General features: G+C 39.1%; 1 protein-coding gene across 19 annotated transcripts in view; it reads left to right on the forward strand.

The window, feature by feature from the left end:
- Window positions 1-1,826: 1,826 nt before the first annotated feature.
- Window positions 1,827-16,658, forward strand: part of ZZZ3 (zinc finger ZZ-type containing 3) — a 113,672-nt gene continuing 98,840 nt past the window's right edge. For 9 of the 19 annotated variants that reach the window (XR_011532383.1, XR_011532384.1, XM_008519027.2 and 6 more), the window contains exon 1: window positions 2,980-3,116. Coding sequence is in view for 2 of the 19 variants with exons in the window: in XM_070592022.1 (XP_070448123.1) it covers window positions 2,059-2,444 (386 nt within the window). In the remaining 17 variants the exon portion in view is untranslated. Of the gene's footprint in view, window positions 2,445-2,741; window positions 3,117-16,658 lie in introns of those variants that run through there. The other 10 variants (XM_070592014.1, XM_070592017.1, XM_070592015.1 and 7 more) reach the window with 8 other exon arrangements.

Here is a 16,658-nt window from a genome sequence, read left to right on the forward strand (position 1 = left end):
TCTGTGATCCTAGGTGAAAATAACAAAGGCCATATATGAACATATCCTAATTAGGGAGTGGCCTTTGCCAGTGAGATTGGCAGTGGTTCCTTTTTCCAAAAGCAAGGAAGCTCCTCTTTCCCTTTCTTAGATAACTGAAGATCTGAGGGGCTCTTATTCCTTTCCACTCAGCTAGGATCTACTCCCAGACCTAGAGTTTTCTCTCCTCGGCTACCTTCTTACCATCACTGAACTGGTCCTTTCTCCTCACCACTTTAGTGCTTGCTCCAAAGACCCTAGAGTCCAGCCACTAGGGGCTTCTTGTAGTTCCCCTCTCATGTTCCCAGACACTCTCATTAATGCAGTTCCCTCAGCCGAGAATGGTCTTTTTTTTCCACTTTGGAAAGTCATGCTGTAACTCAAATGCAAACCCTTGTAAAAAGCTTTTCTCAAACCCTCCTCTGTTCCCAATATTTTATTATATCTCTATATAGAACTTCCTACAGTTCAAACTTGGGCAACTTACTGAACGCTCTAAGCCTATGTTCTCATCAGAAAAATGTGAAGAGTGTAACAGGTTGTGTCCCCCAGAAAGCAGACTCTTACATGACTAGTGTGCAGATTTATTAGGGAATGCTCTTGGGGTCATCACTTGTGAGAGGGAATGGAAGAAGAACTGGGCAGAGGGAGAAGTCGGGCTGTGATGCAGTCTTACTGGGGGGCCTCAGCTGAGGCAGGTTGTTCTGGAGATGGGATGACCAATCAGAATTGTCCCAAGTTGAGGTGAGAGGGCGGGGCCTTCCAACAATCCTTAGATACTATTAACAGCCCTGCATTCATCAGTCATTGGATGTGGCCTCCTTGGGAAAGGGGTGTGACATTGGGCAATGCTGGAAGGGAGTTGACAGCTGATGGCTGTCTGTCTTTATGGTTATTATAAATAAAACTTGGCTCTATAAGCATATAGAGCAAGGTAGGGAAACACTGTTTTATTTTTGCATCTCTAATCCTAGTGGAGGGCCTGGAATCAATGAGGTTCAATAAAGGCTTGTTGATGTGTTAATATATAAATATACCTGTCACCCTTTCTCTGAAGCAGATGTTATTTTGAGTTGAACTCTCGACTAAAACAAATACAAAAAGCCATTTCAGCCATTTAATAACTTTTATTAGCAAAATTAAAGGAGGCACATATATCCATTTGCCTGAAAAAAAGTTCCAAAGACAAGGAAAGCAAAAACAATGAAGCAGTATTTGACAACCGCAGAAGAGCTCCAGTTAAAATGGCTACTACGACTGGATTTTATATTTTTGGAAGAGAATCTTCAAATTATAGACAGGGAAGGCGATTTAGCTCCCTGTTTCCACAGCTCATATGGTGAGGTTGTGAACGGAACTATCAACCCAAAGGAAGTACTTACCTCCATCAGTGTGTGTTGGGCTTTATTTTCCCACATACTCAATCTAGTTCATTGATATGTTTTAAGAGAGTATTTATTAAACACTGCCTTGTGCCAGACACAGGTCTGGGGCTACCGCAATGAGCAAAGGTTACAAAGCCCCTGCCTTTAAGGATCTCACATTCTTGATTCTTGGTGGCAGGGGACAGACAAGTAAAATCTGGAAGTGATGATAACTGTCACGAAGAAATATAAGCAGGTAGAGGGTAAGAGCGGTGGTGCAAGTGTGTTCTTTTGGATAGAGAGGTCTGCCAAGATACCGACCTTTGAGAAGGGACCTGAAATACGCAAAGAACACGGATGAGTTAAAAGAAATCTGGAAGAAGTGTTCCAGCTAGAAGGAACAGCAAGCGCCAAGTCCTGAAGTGGATTGAGCGTGCGTGTTGTAGGAACAGTCAGCAGGCCAGAGGGGGCCGTACGATTGGAGATGAGGTGGGCAGGAGCATATATAACTTACACATACCGATATTTTCCTAGCCTGAGACCACACTGCTAAGGGAGCTAGGGTGTAGAAATCGCTCAAGAGACCACAAAGGGCACGATGAAGCGCATTTCCAACAACGGAGCTGCAAGGACGCCTTTCCTCCATGGGTAGGGCCAAGGTAGACTACCGCAGGGGATGGACTGGGTCCTGCCCTCCGAAGACCCACGCTCGCCCAGGGCCGGAGGCGGAGCCCGGGGCCGGCCGGCGGGGGTCCCCCGGCCGCCGGCGCTGCACGCGCCGCAGTTACCAGCAGGCGGTGCAGTGAGCGCGCCTGCAGCCGCCGCCACCGCCGCCGCCCGCCGGGCCCAGAGAGGAGGAGAAAGGAGGGGACCGGAAGGAGCCGCTGGTGCTGCGGGAAGTGGCAGGAGCGGGAGGCGGGGACCCACCTGGAAGCGCCGCGGCGCCGCTGTCGAGCTTCCTGCGGCGGCGGCCACCGCAGCAAGTGCCGTGGCGGGGGCGGAGAGCGGCCACGGCGACGGCCTGTCCCCGAGTGGCCCGCAGCGGCCGGCCCCGCGAGAAAGGTGAGCGGGCGCTCGCGGCACGTGGTGGGGCCCCGACGCGGGGGAGGGAGAATGGAAGAGGAGGGAACGTGGGGGCCGATCGGCTCTGGGACTCGGCTTTGGAGCCGAGGACTGGGAGGGGGTAGGTTGGAGGCGGCGGCAACGGCGGCGACGGCAAAGTCCCCACGTGGGGCGGGGGTGCGCGCGCACGTGTGCGCGGGCGGAAGGGGGGCGGGGAGGGCTGTTGGGAGGGCGACGGGCGCGCGCCCGCTCAGTAGTGGCCCACGTGACGAGCACGCCGAGCATCTGCTTCCACGTGACAGGCAGGGAGGCGGGCCGAGGAAGGGGGATGCTGTGTCTGTGTAGGATAACAGTGGTCGGCGGAGGTTTTAGGGTTCTTTGCCGCTTTTCTCCTCGAGTAGGGGAAGTCGGATGAGAAATATTAGGGGGAAAAGACTTGCTGCTCTTTCTCTGTTATACACGTTCTCCAGTCCGTTAATGAAGCACTTTTTAAGTTCCGAAATACTGATTTCTCTGCACCGCCATGTTGGTTCGAGACGAAACTCGCGAGATGCTAGAGGGTTTGTATCGCGAGAGCGCTCGATTCTCGCAGGACCTTGTTGGCAGAGCGGTTGTCCTGGATGGCGGAGCCTTGGGTTCCGGGGGCCTGGGACCCGCAACTCTTTCTACCAGGCAAGTTGTTAGGGAGGGGCCGGGGGCGAGTGCCTCTTGGTGCCGGGAGACGTGCTGTGTCAGCTTCGTCTAGTCTTGAAGGGATACGTTGACCCCATTGAGGCGGCACGGTCCTCCTCCCCACCCCCCTGCGGGCGCTCGGCCACCTGCAGAAGCCTCCGCCAGGGCTCCCGCTCCCCCGCGCGGGGATAGTTCCACCCCGGCCCGCTCGCTGGGAGTCCCGAGCCGGCTGGCGCGCACGCGACCGTCCCGCTGGATACCGTTCCTCTCACTAACAAACGTTCTTGTCAGTTTTCCCCCCTGTTGCCATTTTCTAAAGAATTCCAGACCTGTTAACTGTTCTGTCGCTGTGTCGGCAGCGGTACCTTTCTCCGCTGGCGGTTCTCAGACGCTCCAAGCAGGGCGCCCTCCGCTTCTCCTCGGGGCATCGTGTGCTCCCGTTTATTTGTTCATTGATAACTTCCTCATCACTCTAACGTACTTTGTATTTACAGTAACTTTTGGCAGTATTTGGAGGGATCGCTTCTATCTGTGACAGTACCTGATGTCAGGATAAAATCGTGCTTTTAATCTTTTTGTACTACTCATACTTTTTCTACTAACTCATACTTATCGATAAAATTTTGATTACTCCTGTGTTAGGAGGTTGCCATCTTTGATGTTCAGGGATGGTTGTTTTAGGTTACATATTTAAGGTAAGAGTGGAATGTTTTAAGTCAAATTTTTAATTAAAAGCAAACTTCTCTTCATCAACTTTGGTATCAAAGTTTGAGTTCAGTTTTTCCTGAAATGAGTTTGACATGAAATTAGTTTTTCTCCAGATCTCCAATATCTTATCCAAAATTAGCTTACAGTATACTTTTTTCATATTCTTGAGCAGTCCTTGGATTTATTTAGTCTTCGTAGTGGGGCGTTAATTACAAAACTAATCAGATAAGTAGGTAATCCATTCATAATTTGTTTTCTTTTTTAAACTACCAAAGTGTTGTTTGCCTCTACAGTTAATACAGAAAAGCGTAAAGAGTGAAATGCTCCCTCTTACTCTCTGTCTACCCAGTTGCCTTCCTCGGTCTTACATCTCTTTACCCACTCTTAGCGGTAGCTGTGTTTTTCTCCAGATATTTTCCATTTTTTTTTTTTTTTTTAATGAAGAAGAGGAAGTGGAGGGGTGTTGTTTTTAGACTGTCGCATTAGCAATCAGTAAAATTTTTTCTACTCAGTTAAATTTTTATTTAGTGATATATGCCTATGGTGTTGACTCATATGTATGCTGCTTTCTGTTTGTACAGACTTTTTGGTAGTATAGTTTTGTGAGTAGTAGCAGCATTTGCGCTAGAGATTTAGTATGCTGGTAGCTTTGCACAAAAATAAAGTCCATGTAAAATAGGATTTAAAGAAATGTTTTGACACTTGTTTTAGTTTTATGTTCAATATTTGTGTTATATATTTACCCTTATATTCATATGTTTATATTTTGTAATAGTTATGTATTCTAAACTGTAACCCAAGTATGTGTATAGGAGTTTTCCAGAAGCTTTTTTTTTTTGTTTTGGTGAGGAAGATTGGCCCTGAGCTAACATCTGTTGCCAGTCTTCCTCTTTTTGCTTGAGGAAGGTTGTCACTGAACTAACCTCTGTACCAATCTTCCTCTATTTTATGTGGGATGCTGCCGCAGCGTGGCTTGATGAGCAGTGTATAGGTCCGTGCCCAGGATCTGAACCTGTGAACCCCGGGCCCCCAAAGTGGAGCACACAAACTTAACTGCTATGCCACCAGGCCAGCCCCTTTCCAGAAGTTTTGAAAGTTAACAGCTCAATTAAAGTAATAGTTCTGACCATGCAATTCAGTGAGTTTAACTGGAGAGTGGCAGATACATTAATTAATGCAAGCAGATGTACATGTTGTACTCAAAAATTGCTAAGCAGCATTTTGTGATTGTTTCTTGTGTTTTTTCCCCACACACCTACCAGCAATATTATCAGACCTATCACATAAAAAAAATAATGTCCACTCTTCTTGGGCATTGTGGTTTTCTACTGTAATAGTTCAACTAGGAATGTTGGGGAACAAAAGTGAGTGTCGAGAGGTGCGATATGAGAAAGAGGAAAAAGGAGACATGGGGGTGTAATAGGTTAATGTTGAAATGGAGTTGGAGAAAGTGTGTAGAAAAGAGAAGATGGCTGAAGGTTGACGGAGCTGTGGTCCAAGAATAGGCAGGCACCTGATGCTTGACCAGAATCGAGAATCAGTATTGGAGGCATTTTTTTCCTCTTAAATAAATTTTTTAGACAATTTTCAGTCCAACCCCAAATTTCTTGATAGCACCTATCATAAAAAGTTGGCTACTGAAGTTGATATTTAATTGAAACTTTGTGAATTCTTAGGTAAAGCTCTCTTGTTAAGTAACATTTGTTGTTTACATTTTATTATTTTTAGAAGTAGGAAATTGTGAAAATGACAATGGATTCAAAGGTAACAGTTCTATAATGGTCTGTGCAAAGGTATCTACACAGTTTTGCTTGGTAATTGGGCTTTTGGTAGTTCACGTTCACATCTGATCCTTGCAGCAATACATGTTTCTTATTCTTACAATTTTTGTTTTTTTCCTGAGGAAGATTTGCCCTGAGCTAACATCTGTACCAGTCTTCCTCTTTTGTGTTATGTGGGTCGCTGGCACAGCATGGCCGCTGCTGAGGAACCTGGGAACCTACCCCAGGCTGCTGAAGTGGAGCACACTGAACCTAACCAGCAGGCCATGGGGCTGGCCCACAAGTTTGTTATATAAACCGTTTTTGGTAGCAGATCATGGGAATCACCAGTCTTTTACAGACACTGAATTACCTGAGGTACTGGGTAGAAATTTACTCAGAAAATCTAATGAAATGTATCTTACATGATTTGAGCTTGCGTGAGTAAAATGTAAATAACCAAGAAGTTATTTTCCTTCTTCTTATTTATTACTGTCATAGAAGTGATCTATGAGAGCTAATGAGCTTCAGTGATAAGAGGAATTTGTTAACAGTGATATGATAATATAATATTTGTTCTCACTTGGGTTTTTTCATTAAGATCTGATACAATGCTGATTTCCATAGACCTGTAACTTTGTAAACGGTACAGTGTAATACCTATGTTACATATTAATTATATCAAGAATATGTTTTATTTTTTACATCATCTTGAACCAATGTCCAAGAGAGATTACAGTAAGTTACATGACCAGAAATATCAGTGAAGGTATGTTACAGGTGCTTTCAAAAAAATCTGTCTAATTTCACATGAAAATTCAGTCTGGATTTAACTACAAGGAATATTTGCTGGGAGACATTTTGATTTTTAAAGTAATATTGAATATGGATGTGATATACACTTTGGTGCAAGTTTCTGTAGTTAATACTCTGATAAGCACTGTAATTATACTTTAAAAAACAATATCAGTAAATATTTCCCAAAGTCCTGAGTCTTCTAAAACCATGGAATTATGGACTTTGGTATTTTATTTGAACTTGTCCTTCTTGCCTCTTTTTGTTTTTTTCTTTTCAGCTGTTCTTTCTCATACATTTAGGTAATTTTTGTCTTGTCAGAAACAAGTGAGTTGAGTAACTTTTCCTGAGGAGACTTTCAAACTATTTGGTTATTATTATTTTGGGGGAACTCCAGTATATTAATGTTACAGTCAGTAATTCATCGAATGTTTTTTGAGTGCTAACGATCTCAGCCATTTCAAACAGCAGAGATCTTTAGCCTTCCAAATAACTAACCAAGTATAAGCTTGTAGTCTTTTTTTTTTTTTTCCCTTTTTCTTCCAAAGCCCCCTGGTACATAGTTGTACATTTTCAGTTGTGGGTCCTTCTAGTTGTGGCATGTGGGACGCTGCCTCAGTATGGCTTGACTAGCAGTACCATGTCTGCGCCTGGGATCCGAACCGGTGAAACCCTGGGCCACCGCAGCAGAGCGTGCAAACTTAACCACTCGGCCATGCGTCCGGCCCTAAGCCTATGGTCTTTATTCAGAAACTATTAATTGCAGTATAAACTTTAGGTTTTGCAGCACCAGTAGAGTTAGTTATCTGATTTTTTTAGCTACAGATTATAATCCACAGGGTTGGCCATTGGAGTTAGGCACACTGACAGCTGAGGTGTCATCTTATTTCAAGCGAAAAGGAAGAAGAGCTGTTTAAAAGTAGATGGAACTACGGAAGAATAGTGTTTTAAGGGTGTTACATAGAGACATACAGTCCTATAATCATTAACTTCTGAGGGAATCATAATATTTGTAGAGCAGTATATTACATGGTGTGTCACAATGATGACCTTCATAAGTGAACTTTTAGTCTACGTACTGTATTTAAGGAAGTAAGAAATTGACGTCTTTTTAAAAGATTGTTACAAGGGTAACTTTTCAAATCTTTGTTAATTAATGTGTTTCAGTTTTTTAGAAAATTTGCTTATAGAACTCATCTGATGATACCAAATAAAAATAGTGCTCTGTGTATGGAATTTCCTTTGTTCTATTTTACTGCTTTTATCTGTTTACTTATTTCCTTATTTAATATTTCAAGAGATTGCCTCCCAAAAAGGCTCTAGTACATTTAATATTTGATATTTGTAATAAATAACCAGTTGTCTAAAGACTAGCGCCTTTGTTGATGGAATTTTCAAATCCGAGAATTAGAATTGGTAAATGATCTTGTCTGTATGATTCAGTTCTGTACTTTTGAACCTGATATTGAGGCTCCACACTTAGCACAGCTGAGTGTCCTGAGGTGAGAAATGTTTCATTTTGTAGTGGATTTTTTTGCTTGCCTTCTCAGTCTCTTCTAATATATTTATTTAAACTCTATGCTCCGTTCAGTAGTAGAGCAATGGTAGATAGTATTTGACTCCGATATAAGGTGTATGTACGTGTGTGTGTTTTAAGTCTTGGGAGTTAATGTAATCGTATTAACATTTTGGTATATTTCTTCCATTATTTTAAAATATATCTTTTACATATTTGCAAATAAAACATACATTTAATTTCGTGTCCTGCTTTCTAACCTAATGTTAGGTAACATTTTCCCAGTCTCACAGTGAGTCTTCATAACCATCGTTAGAAACGGTAGTATGATGTTCTGTGTGTAGAAGTCTCATTCCCCTTTTCTAATTTTTTGCATATATAAAAACAGTGTGAAAAACATACATAACGGTGTTTCCTATATGTAGTATATTGCGGGATAGTGTATTGCCATCTTGTAGTATATTGCCGGAAGTGATTTTTAGATAAATTTTAAAGGCTTTTAAAACATTGTTGCAATATTTATCAAAAGGATCAGTTTATATTCACCTTGGACTAGCTGTTGCTTATATACCTCAGTATTAAATATCATTTATAAAAACTTGATAGGGTGTAAGTCATACTCCTTTTTTCTTAGATTATTTCTGAGGTGAAACATTACTTTATGCTTAATAGATGTATTTCTTTTGTGAGTTTTTAAGATAAACAGAATTTTAAAATTAATGTAATCAAATCTTTTGACCTAATTTTGTTCTACTCCTGACCTTATGAAATTCTTCCTCCAGAAATGTAATAAACAAATAATACTTATTTAATACTCTTTCTTCTAGTTTTTCTAAGTTAGATTTAAATAAATTTTTTATCTTATCTGGATTGGTGTGAAATGAGACTGTAAATATTTTCTTCTAAATTGGTAATTGTCTAAACTCTATTTATTAAATAATTATTTTCCCATTGTTTTCTTATATTTCATTTCTACATTTTAAATTGTTTATTTTTATCCAAAACTTAAAAAAAATTAGTATTGTTTTTTAGATGATTCTTCTGACATGTTTAATATCTTTTGTCTTGGTCTCTATTTTGGTGTTTGTTTTCTTATTGATTTTTAAGAGCACTTTATAAATTGAAGTTAATAAAGCTTATTTGTACAAAACAATGTTTTATAATTTCTTTTCTTGTCAGCCAAAATTTGAAAAATTCTTTTCCCATACCCCAGAATTTAGTAGGATTAAATGAAGCAATTTTTCCTTTCTTGGACAAAATATGAAATTACTTAAGAGTACAGTCCTAATGGCTTATAAAGAAAAAAACTACTTTGGTAGATTTTGTGGAATTAGAGAAATAAACTTCTAAGATCAACAATTTAGGATGTGTGCTTAGTGTGTTTCCTTTGTTAAATAGTAATATAAACCTTGACATCATACACTCTAACATATTAATGAAAAAGCTAATTGGCACTTCTAGGACTCAAGTTACAGGATCACAGTACAGTTACTTCTTCAGCTGTTACTAATGGCACGGCTATGTGGTGCATTTACTGAAATTTAATAATGAATAAGAAATTCCAGGTGAGCATTAGTGAGGGCATCCGTACCAGGAAGAGCATTTTTAATATTAAAGGTTCTTATTCTTTATGAAGGTGTGGTTTTTTCCCTTATGAAGTAATTATTCAAGATCTTAAAATAATTTTTAGAAAGTGAGATATTTAAATTTTAACATTTTAAAACTATGGTGGGTCCAAAGCTATTATTTTATTAAATAAAGACTAACATTTTTTGCTGTTTACAGATTGGATTGATTTACATTACTACTAGGAAGTGAAAAACAGATTAACTTTGTGAATGTGAAACCATAATAAATATTTGAAAACACATGCGTCCTGTGCTTGGGGATCACATAAAAAGAATTGCAGGTGAAGAACTTGAAGTCATTAGATTTCCTTCTAACTATGGATTGGGATGAGACTTAAAGGGATTGGAACATAATTTATACCTTCTATTTCTCCTGGAAGCCTGCTACCCCATAAGGAATGAGTTGATTTTGCGAAATGTCACTGATGTGGTCCAGGCAATAGCAGTAGCTGATTGTATTGTGGCACTTATTTACCCTCCTTACTAGTAATTTTTTTTTAATTGGTCAGAAGTTTAAGGAAAACAGATCCTGCAGTTTTTGTATGTACACTTCTCCATTAGAAAGCAGATTTATGTGTTTCATAAATAAAGTGAGATAATGCTTTGTTTGGCTTGGTTGTATTATACAGGGAAGTATCAGGATCCTGAAAAAGGTGTGTGTGTGTGTGTGTGTGTTTGTGAGATTTATCTAGTGATAGCTCTTGAGGTGCTTTGTAATACTTAACTATGTTAACTCTACTCCCCATCCCAAACCTGTAATTCTTAAGTCTCTCTACTAAATAGAAATTTTCAGTGTTGTTTTGCAGTGGTATGTTTCATTTCCTTAGGGAGAAATTTCCTTTTTTTCCCTTCCTGCTTTTTAAAAATGTGAATATGAGTAAAGTATAATACACACAGAAAGTTCTCATAAGTGTACAGTTCAGTGAATTTTAGCAATGTGAACACACCTGTGTAATCATTACTAAGAAGCAGAACATTATCAAAACCCCAGAAACTGTCTTGTGCTGTATTCTGGTCATTAACCCCTCTCGCCATGGGAAACCACTATTTTGATGTCTATTATCACAGAAGAATTTTGTGTGCTTTTGAACTTTGATTTCCTTTGTAAATATTATTACATCTTTATCCTGTTTTGATATGAGTTCCTTGAGAAATCCTAGAACTCAATCTGATTTATACCTGGAGATCTCAGTGCTTGACTTAGACATTTTTCTCATGGCATTCATAATTTTCAAGAACTCTCAGAAAGGGACAAACATCAAAGAAAAGCCTTGTTTTCAGATTGTGGTGTGGATCCTGTTTGTTTTAATGTTATTTGGGCAAACATGATAGTTTTAATTTATGTCATTAATGGCCTACAACAGTACCTCAGCTTTTTTTTTCAGTTAAAAATTTTGTTTTGAAAACTTTGGTACAGCATTCCTGACCAGCTAATAGCTTTTTGGGCTTCTATGCTATGCCTTGGCAGCTTCCTTTTCATTCTTGGAATTCTTTTCAAGCAGTGATTCCTATTCCGATTTTTATGACAGACACCTTGTGGTATCCTCTGTTACTTCAGAGAATGTTGTGAGTGCCCCTCCCCCCAAGAAAAAAGCCCCAATTTAAGTTTAAATATTTTAAAATGTTTATTTTGTGTTTATGAACAGTATAACATTACAGTGTGCAGATTATAAAATCAAATTATAGACTACTAAAAATTGAGAGTCAGCTGAGAGCCGTACCTAGTTAGTATCCTTTTTCAGGCTGACTTCAAGTGTAAGTGCAACTTTCTTATCAGAAATTCTTTTTTCTTTTCTACCCCTCCCATTTCACTTTCTTAATTTTAAAGAAAGGCATAGTGAAAGATTTATTACTGTGTTCCTATGCTTAATTCTTATTTCACAGAAGTCCCATGGTTAGTTTGAAAGATGCACTTAATTTCCTTTGTAAACAAATTTTGGTTACTGTCAGTTAGTAATGTTAGGGTCAGAATATTATAAATGGCCTGTAGCTGTTGAAATTGGATGTTTTGTTCAAGAATAATTTAAGAGTAATACATACCTACATTTCAGACTCTAGTGATCTTTTATTTGCTGAGCTTTTGTGGAAATTAAATGTTATGCAAACTTTTAGCCTAATTTCTAAAAAAAGATTTCTTTTTGCCTGGAGATGTTAAATGTCTGACTTTGGGGGAACATCATGTTATAGGAGAATGTTATGAAGAATGAAGGAGAGAGTAATTAACATTTGTAACGGTTAGGGAGTTACCACTGAGTTTGCATAAATGCTCTTCTTACTTGGTGAGTGAGTCAGGACATTTTCCATTTGACCTAAGCCACGTATATAGATAAGTAGATACTTTTCTTTCTATAGGTAGCAAAATGTCACCAAGGAAATTCTGATTCATTTTTAACTGAAAGACAGTAGTTCTCAAAATTCAGTATGCATCATATTCGCCTTGAAGGTTTTTTTTTTTTTTTTTTTTTAAATAATGGATGGCTGGGCACCACCCCTAGAGTTTCAGATTTACTAGGTCAGGAGACCAAACTTTGAGAACCAATACCAGGATATAGTCAGGGCACCTACATTTAAAAACAAACAAAAACTCCACAAGTGATTCTGAGGTACATCCCAGCTGAGAACCTTTGAGCAGTACTTCTCAAAATATGGTCCTGGGAATAGCATAGCATCACTTGGGAACTTGTTACACATGCATGTTCTCTCAAACTCTAGGGTGGAACCCAGAAATCTGTTTTATTTTGTTTTTTTAAGTGAGGAAGAGTGGCCCTGAGCTAACGTCAGTTGCCAATCTTCCTCTTTTTTGCTTGAGGAGGATTGTTGCTGAGCTAACATCTGTGCCAGTCTTCCTCTGTTTCATGTGGGATGCTGCTACAGCATAGCCTGACAAGCAGTGCTAGGTCTGCGCCCAGGATCTGAACCTGTGAACCCCGGGCTACCAAAGCGTAGCGTGCAAACAACCACTATGCAACCCTGCCGGCCCCCAGAAATCTGTATTTTAAACCAGCCCTCCAAGTGATTCTGATATGTGCTAAAGTTTGAGAACCATCCTTGTAACTCAGAGGCGTCCTTCCTTAGCACCTGTCTGGGAACTTGTTAGCAATGCAAATTTCAGGCCCCACCTAGACCTTTGGAACAGCATAATCTCTTTTTAACTAAATTTCCAGGCAGTTTGAATGTATATTGAAGATGGTGAAGGACTGCTCTAGATGATTTTTAAAACTGTTATTAAAGTAGTACTAATAAATTAAAATTTACTGAACATTTACTGTGTGCTAGATACATACAAATGCTGTATTATCATGAAGTCCTCATGACAACCTCAAAAAGATGGTTACTATTATCCTCATTCTGCAAATGAGCAAGTTAAAGCAGAGTGGTTAAGTATCTTGCTCAGTGTTACACAGGTGTTAATACAAGGTTTGAGACATGAACCCAAGCATTCAAACTCTGCTTTTGGAGTTTGAGGTGCTATCATCAGGACTATTTATGTGTATATATATGTGTCCTCCCTTGTTCTAGCACCATAGTATATATTCTAATGAATTTTTTGTGTCACGTTTTACAATGATATTTGAATTTTCTTCCAGGTCTTAGATTCAAGGACTATTTTTGCTAAAATAATTGTTTTAGACACAAAAACAGAACTGGAAGCTGTGATTTGAATAGTTCGTTCTTTAAAAATAGAAATCTCTTAAGTTTATTCATCAAGGTTTTATTCACACTCTTTGTTCCCTTATACATTTTGTTTTTTACATGTAGTTTTAGTAAGGCAGCCCTTACTGGTTAGTGTTTCATTTAAAATTTTGCACAGTGGTAAGTGCCGTGTTCAAAGACTGTATTTGTTTATTAAAGAGACCACAATGTAGTTCAGTACCTAGAGGCCCTGATATGCTAAAATTACACTTAGGGGTTCAATTCAGGTAGGACATGCAGAATAATAGATCTAAATGCTTGTGTTAATTTCAAGGAAGTACTATAAGGAAGGAATATTCTGGTCACCTTATTAATTACAGGTTTTCCGGGAAGGATTTCTGGGTCACATTCTTTTTAAGTGCACAATTCACTGATTTTTAGTAAATTTACAGTGTTGTGCATTCATCCCCACAGTTCAGATTTAGAATGTTTCCCTCAGTCCAAAATGATTTCTTTTGCCTTTTTAAAGTCATTCTCACCTTCAGCCTTTCATAGGTTTATAAAAACTCAGCTGGTGCATTTTAGAATCCTTTAATATAGTACCTTACTACAGCTTAGTTGTAAGGTTATAAACTGTAATCCATAAGCCTTTTTTTACCTTTAAGAAACTGAGGGCCGGCCCTGTGGCCACGTGGTTAAGTTCACAAGCTCTGATTCAGCGGCCCGGGGTTTGCATGTTTGGATCCTGGGCATGGACCTACACACCACTCATCAAGTCATGCTTTGGCGCGTCCCACATAGAAGAACTAGAAGGATTTACGGATTAGGATATAAAACTCTGTACTGAGGCTTTGGGGAGGAAAAAAAAAGGAGGAAGATTGGTAATAGATGTTAGCTTAGGGGGAATCTTCCTCACCAAAAAGCATAAAAAAGTAAAAGAAACTGAAAAAAATTGGTATTCTAGCTCTTTGTGTTCACGAGATCAACTCACCTGATCTGTAGGATTTAAAGTGATGTGAATGGTAGTGTTTAGGCCTAGGAAACATCCTTTCATTCACTTAATTGGTTATTTAAAATCTACTGTACACATGGACTTATACGTGAATGTTCATAGCAGCATTGTTTGTAACAGCCCCAAACTGGAACTAATCTGAGTGTCCATCAACAGATGAGGGAATAAACAAAATTTGATCTTTTAATCCAATGGGACACTACCCAGAAATAAAAAGAAACGAAGTTAAAAAAAAAAAAATCTAGTGTATGAAGAGGAAATCAGGAGAAGAGAGACAGAAGATAATTAAGAGGAGCTATGGTTCCATGATGATGTTGGCAACTATAGAGTTCTCATTGTCTGTTTGGTGGTTGCTTGGTTTCTGGAAAACTACTGTAAGTATTTCTGTCATCTTGATCTGAATACTTCACAAGAATGACAGTTTAAGCTTTTTCTCCACATAATTTTGAGAATTTTGAGGATGAATAACATGGTATGCTGAATAAGGTAGTTCAGCTACTTGGCTTTTTGTGTCTCTAACCCTGGGTTTTGTGGTTGTGGGTAAGGCTCTTTTAACACAAAAATATCTGAAGAATATGCTTGGCATAATGTATTATAGTTTTTGGTTTTAATTACTGGATTAATTAAACATTGCACTAATAATAAAGATTATCAGAGCTTTTGACAAATTCTTTGCTAGCAGTTTAATCTCCTAAAAGTTGAAGAGAATTGCTGGTGTGAAATTTATTTTGACCATTGAGGGACATACGGAATTAACCAGTTTTGAACATCTCTTTTGGGCAAGTGGCCCCATTTTATAGTCACTTCTTTGTGGTGTAGTAAAAAGGACGTGGGCTTGGAATGGGAGACCTGGATTTCAATCCTGGCTCTAGCACTTAGGAGCTCTGTAACTTTAAGCAAGTTACTTATCTCTAAGCCTTTGTTTTCCTGATTATAAAGGATATGGTACCTTTTCCTTATATGTAGAATGTATAAGGTCCTTGATATAAAATAGGTGTTCAATAAATGATACTTGTTTTTATAGATGTCGAGAAATGGAAGGTGAGAGGAGTGACGTTATCTGTCTGACTGCAAAGCCCGTGCTTTTCCAAACACTGTTCTTTGTCTCCCAGCTAGAAATGGAAGTCATGGGAATCAAAAAGTAGTGACTGTATAACCATGAAGTTTATATTAGGGGGGAATTCACAGAAAAGCAGGTTTCAGAAAGTTCAGAAAAAGCATTTGGTAATGATCACAGATAGTGTAAACAATCACTGTTGATAGGAGGTGATTAAAAAATGAAACCTGTTATTAAAATTACAAAAAATTTCCATTGACGGGAGAAGAATGTGAGTCATCTGAAGAAATTCTGACTTCCACACAAGTAATTTCTAATAAATTTTAAAAGAAAATATATCAATTCTCACATAACTGATGGTACATAACTAATGGTTAATACAAAAAACTCATGTCAGTAAGTATGTGGGGAGGCTAGAGCTCTGAAAGAGTTAAAGCTTGCAAAAAATGCTTAAGGGCGACAAAAAGGGCTAGTTTTAGCTGAATTCAGAGCAAGATCAGTAAGGAAGGAAGAGGTGCGTTTATTGGGGAGAGAACATTAAACAGTGAGAACTACTCATATCTCTTCTCATATCTAGGAAAATGATTTTCATACTGAAAGGGAGACAATCCTATTTAGAGAGTAAATTTTATTCCATGATATGTGATAAAGAGCATCTAGTTTCATTAAATAAATTTAGATTTCTAGTTCAAATGAGTTACTTAGAGCACTGAAGTGGTGGTGTTTCTTGATGTCCATGGCTGCTTTTGGCTGTAGAGAAGACCATTTACAGTTTTTGGTAAAATAGTATTGAGTAATTAAACTAATAAATTAAAAAAACTTGTCTTTAGGGCTGGCCCCGTGGCCGAGTGGTTAAGTTCGCATGCTCGCCTTCGGTGGTCCAAGGGTTTCGCTGGTTTAGATCCTGGGTGTGGACATGGCACCGCTCGTCAGGCCACTTTGAGGCAGCGTCCCACATGCCACAGCTAGAAGGACCTGCAACTAAGATATACAATTATGCACTGCGGGGATTTGGGGAGGGAAAAAACCCCAAAAGACAAAAAACCCACTTGTCTTTAAGTTTGACTTATACATTTTATTCTATTAGTAAGTCTAGCAAGTTTAATATAAACTAAGAATATTTTTATTTTTTGGGGCAGGTGTAGGGGAAGACATTTGGATTAATATATTTTAGTAGTTCTAGTCGAACAGATTAAATCTCCCTTACAATACCCTTCTCAGGCAAATTGGCCTTTGTACTTGTTTTCTTTTCCTGTAAGACTCTTATATATTTGCACAGCTTGCTCCCTCACTTCTCAGGTTCAGATGTCACCTGGTCTAGAGAGGTTTTCCCTGATGAAGCAGTTTCCAAGGGGCATCATTTACAGACTTGCGTGTGAATGGTGCTCACTGGTGTGCCCTCATTATGCCATCTAAAATAGCACCTCCTTCCT

This window comes from Equus przewalskii, chromosome 24 (assembly GCF_037783145.1).
Source record: "Equus przewalskii isolate Varuska chromosome 24, EquPr2, whole genome shotgun sequence".
Classification (NCBI taxonomy): domain Eukaryota; kingdom Metazoa; phylum Chordata; class Mammalia; order Perissodactyla; family Equidae; genus Equus; species Equus przewalskii.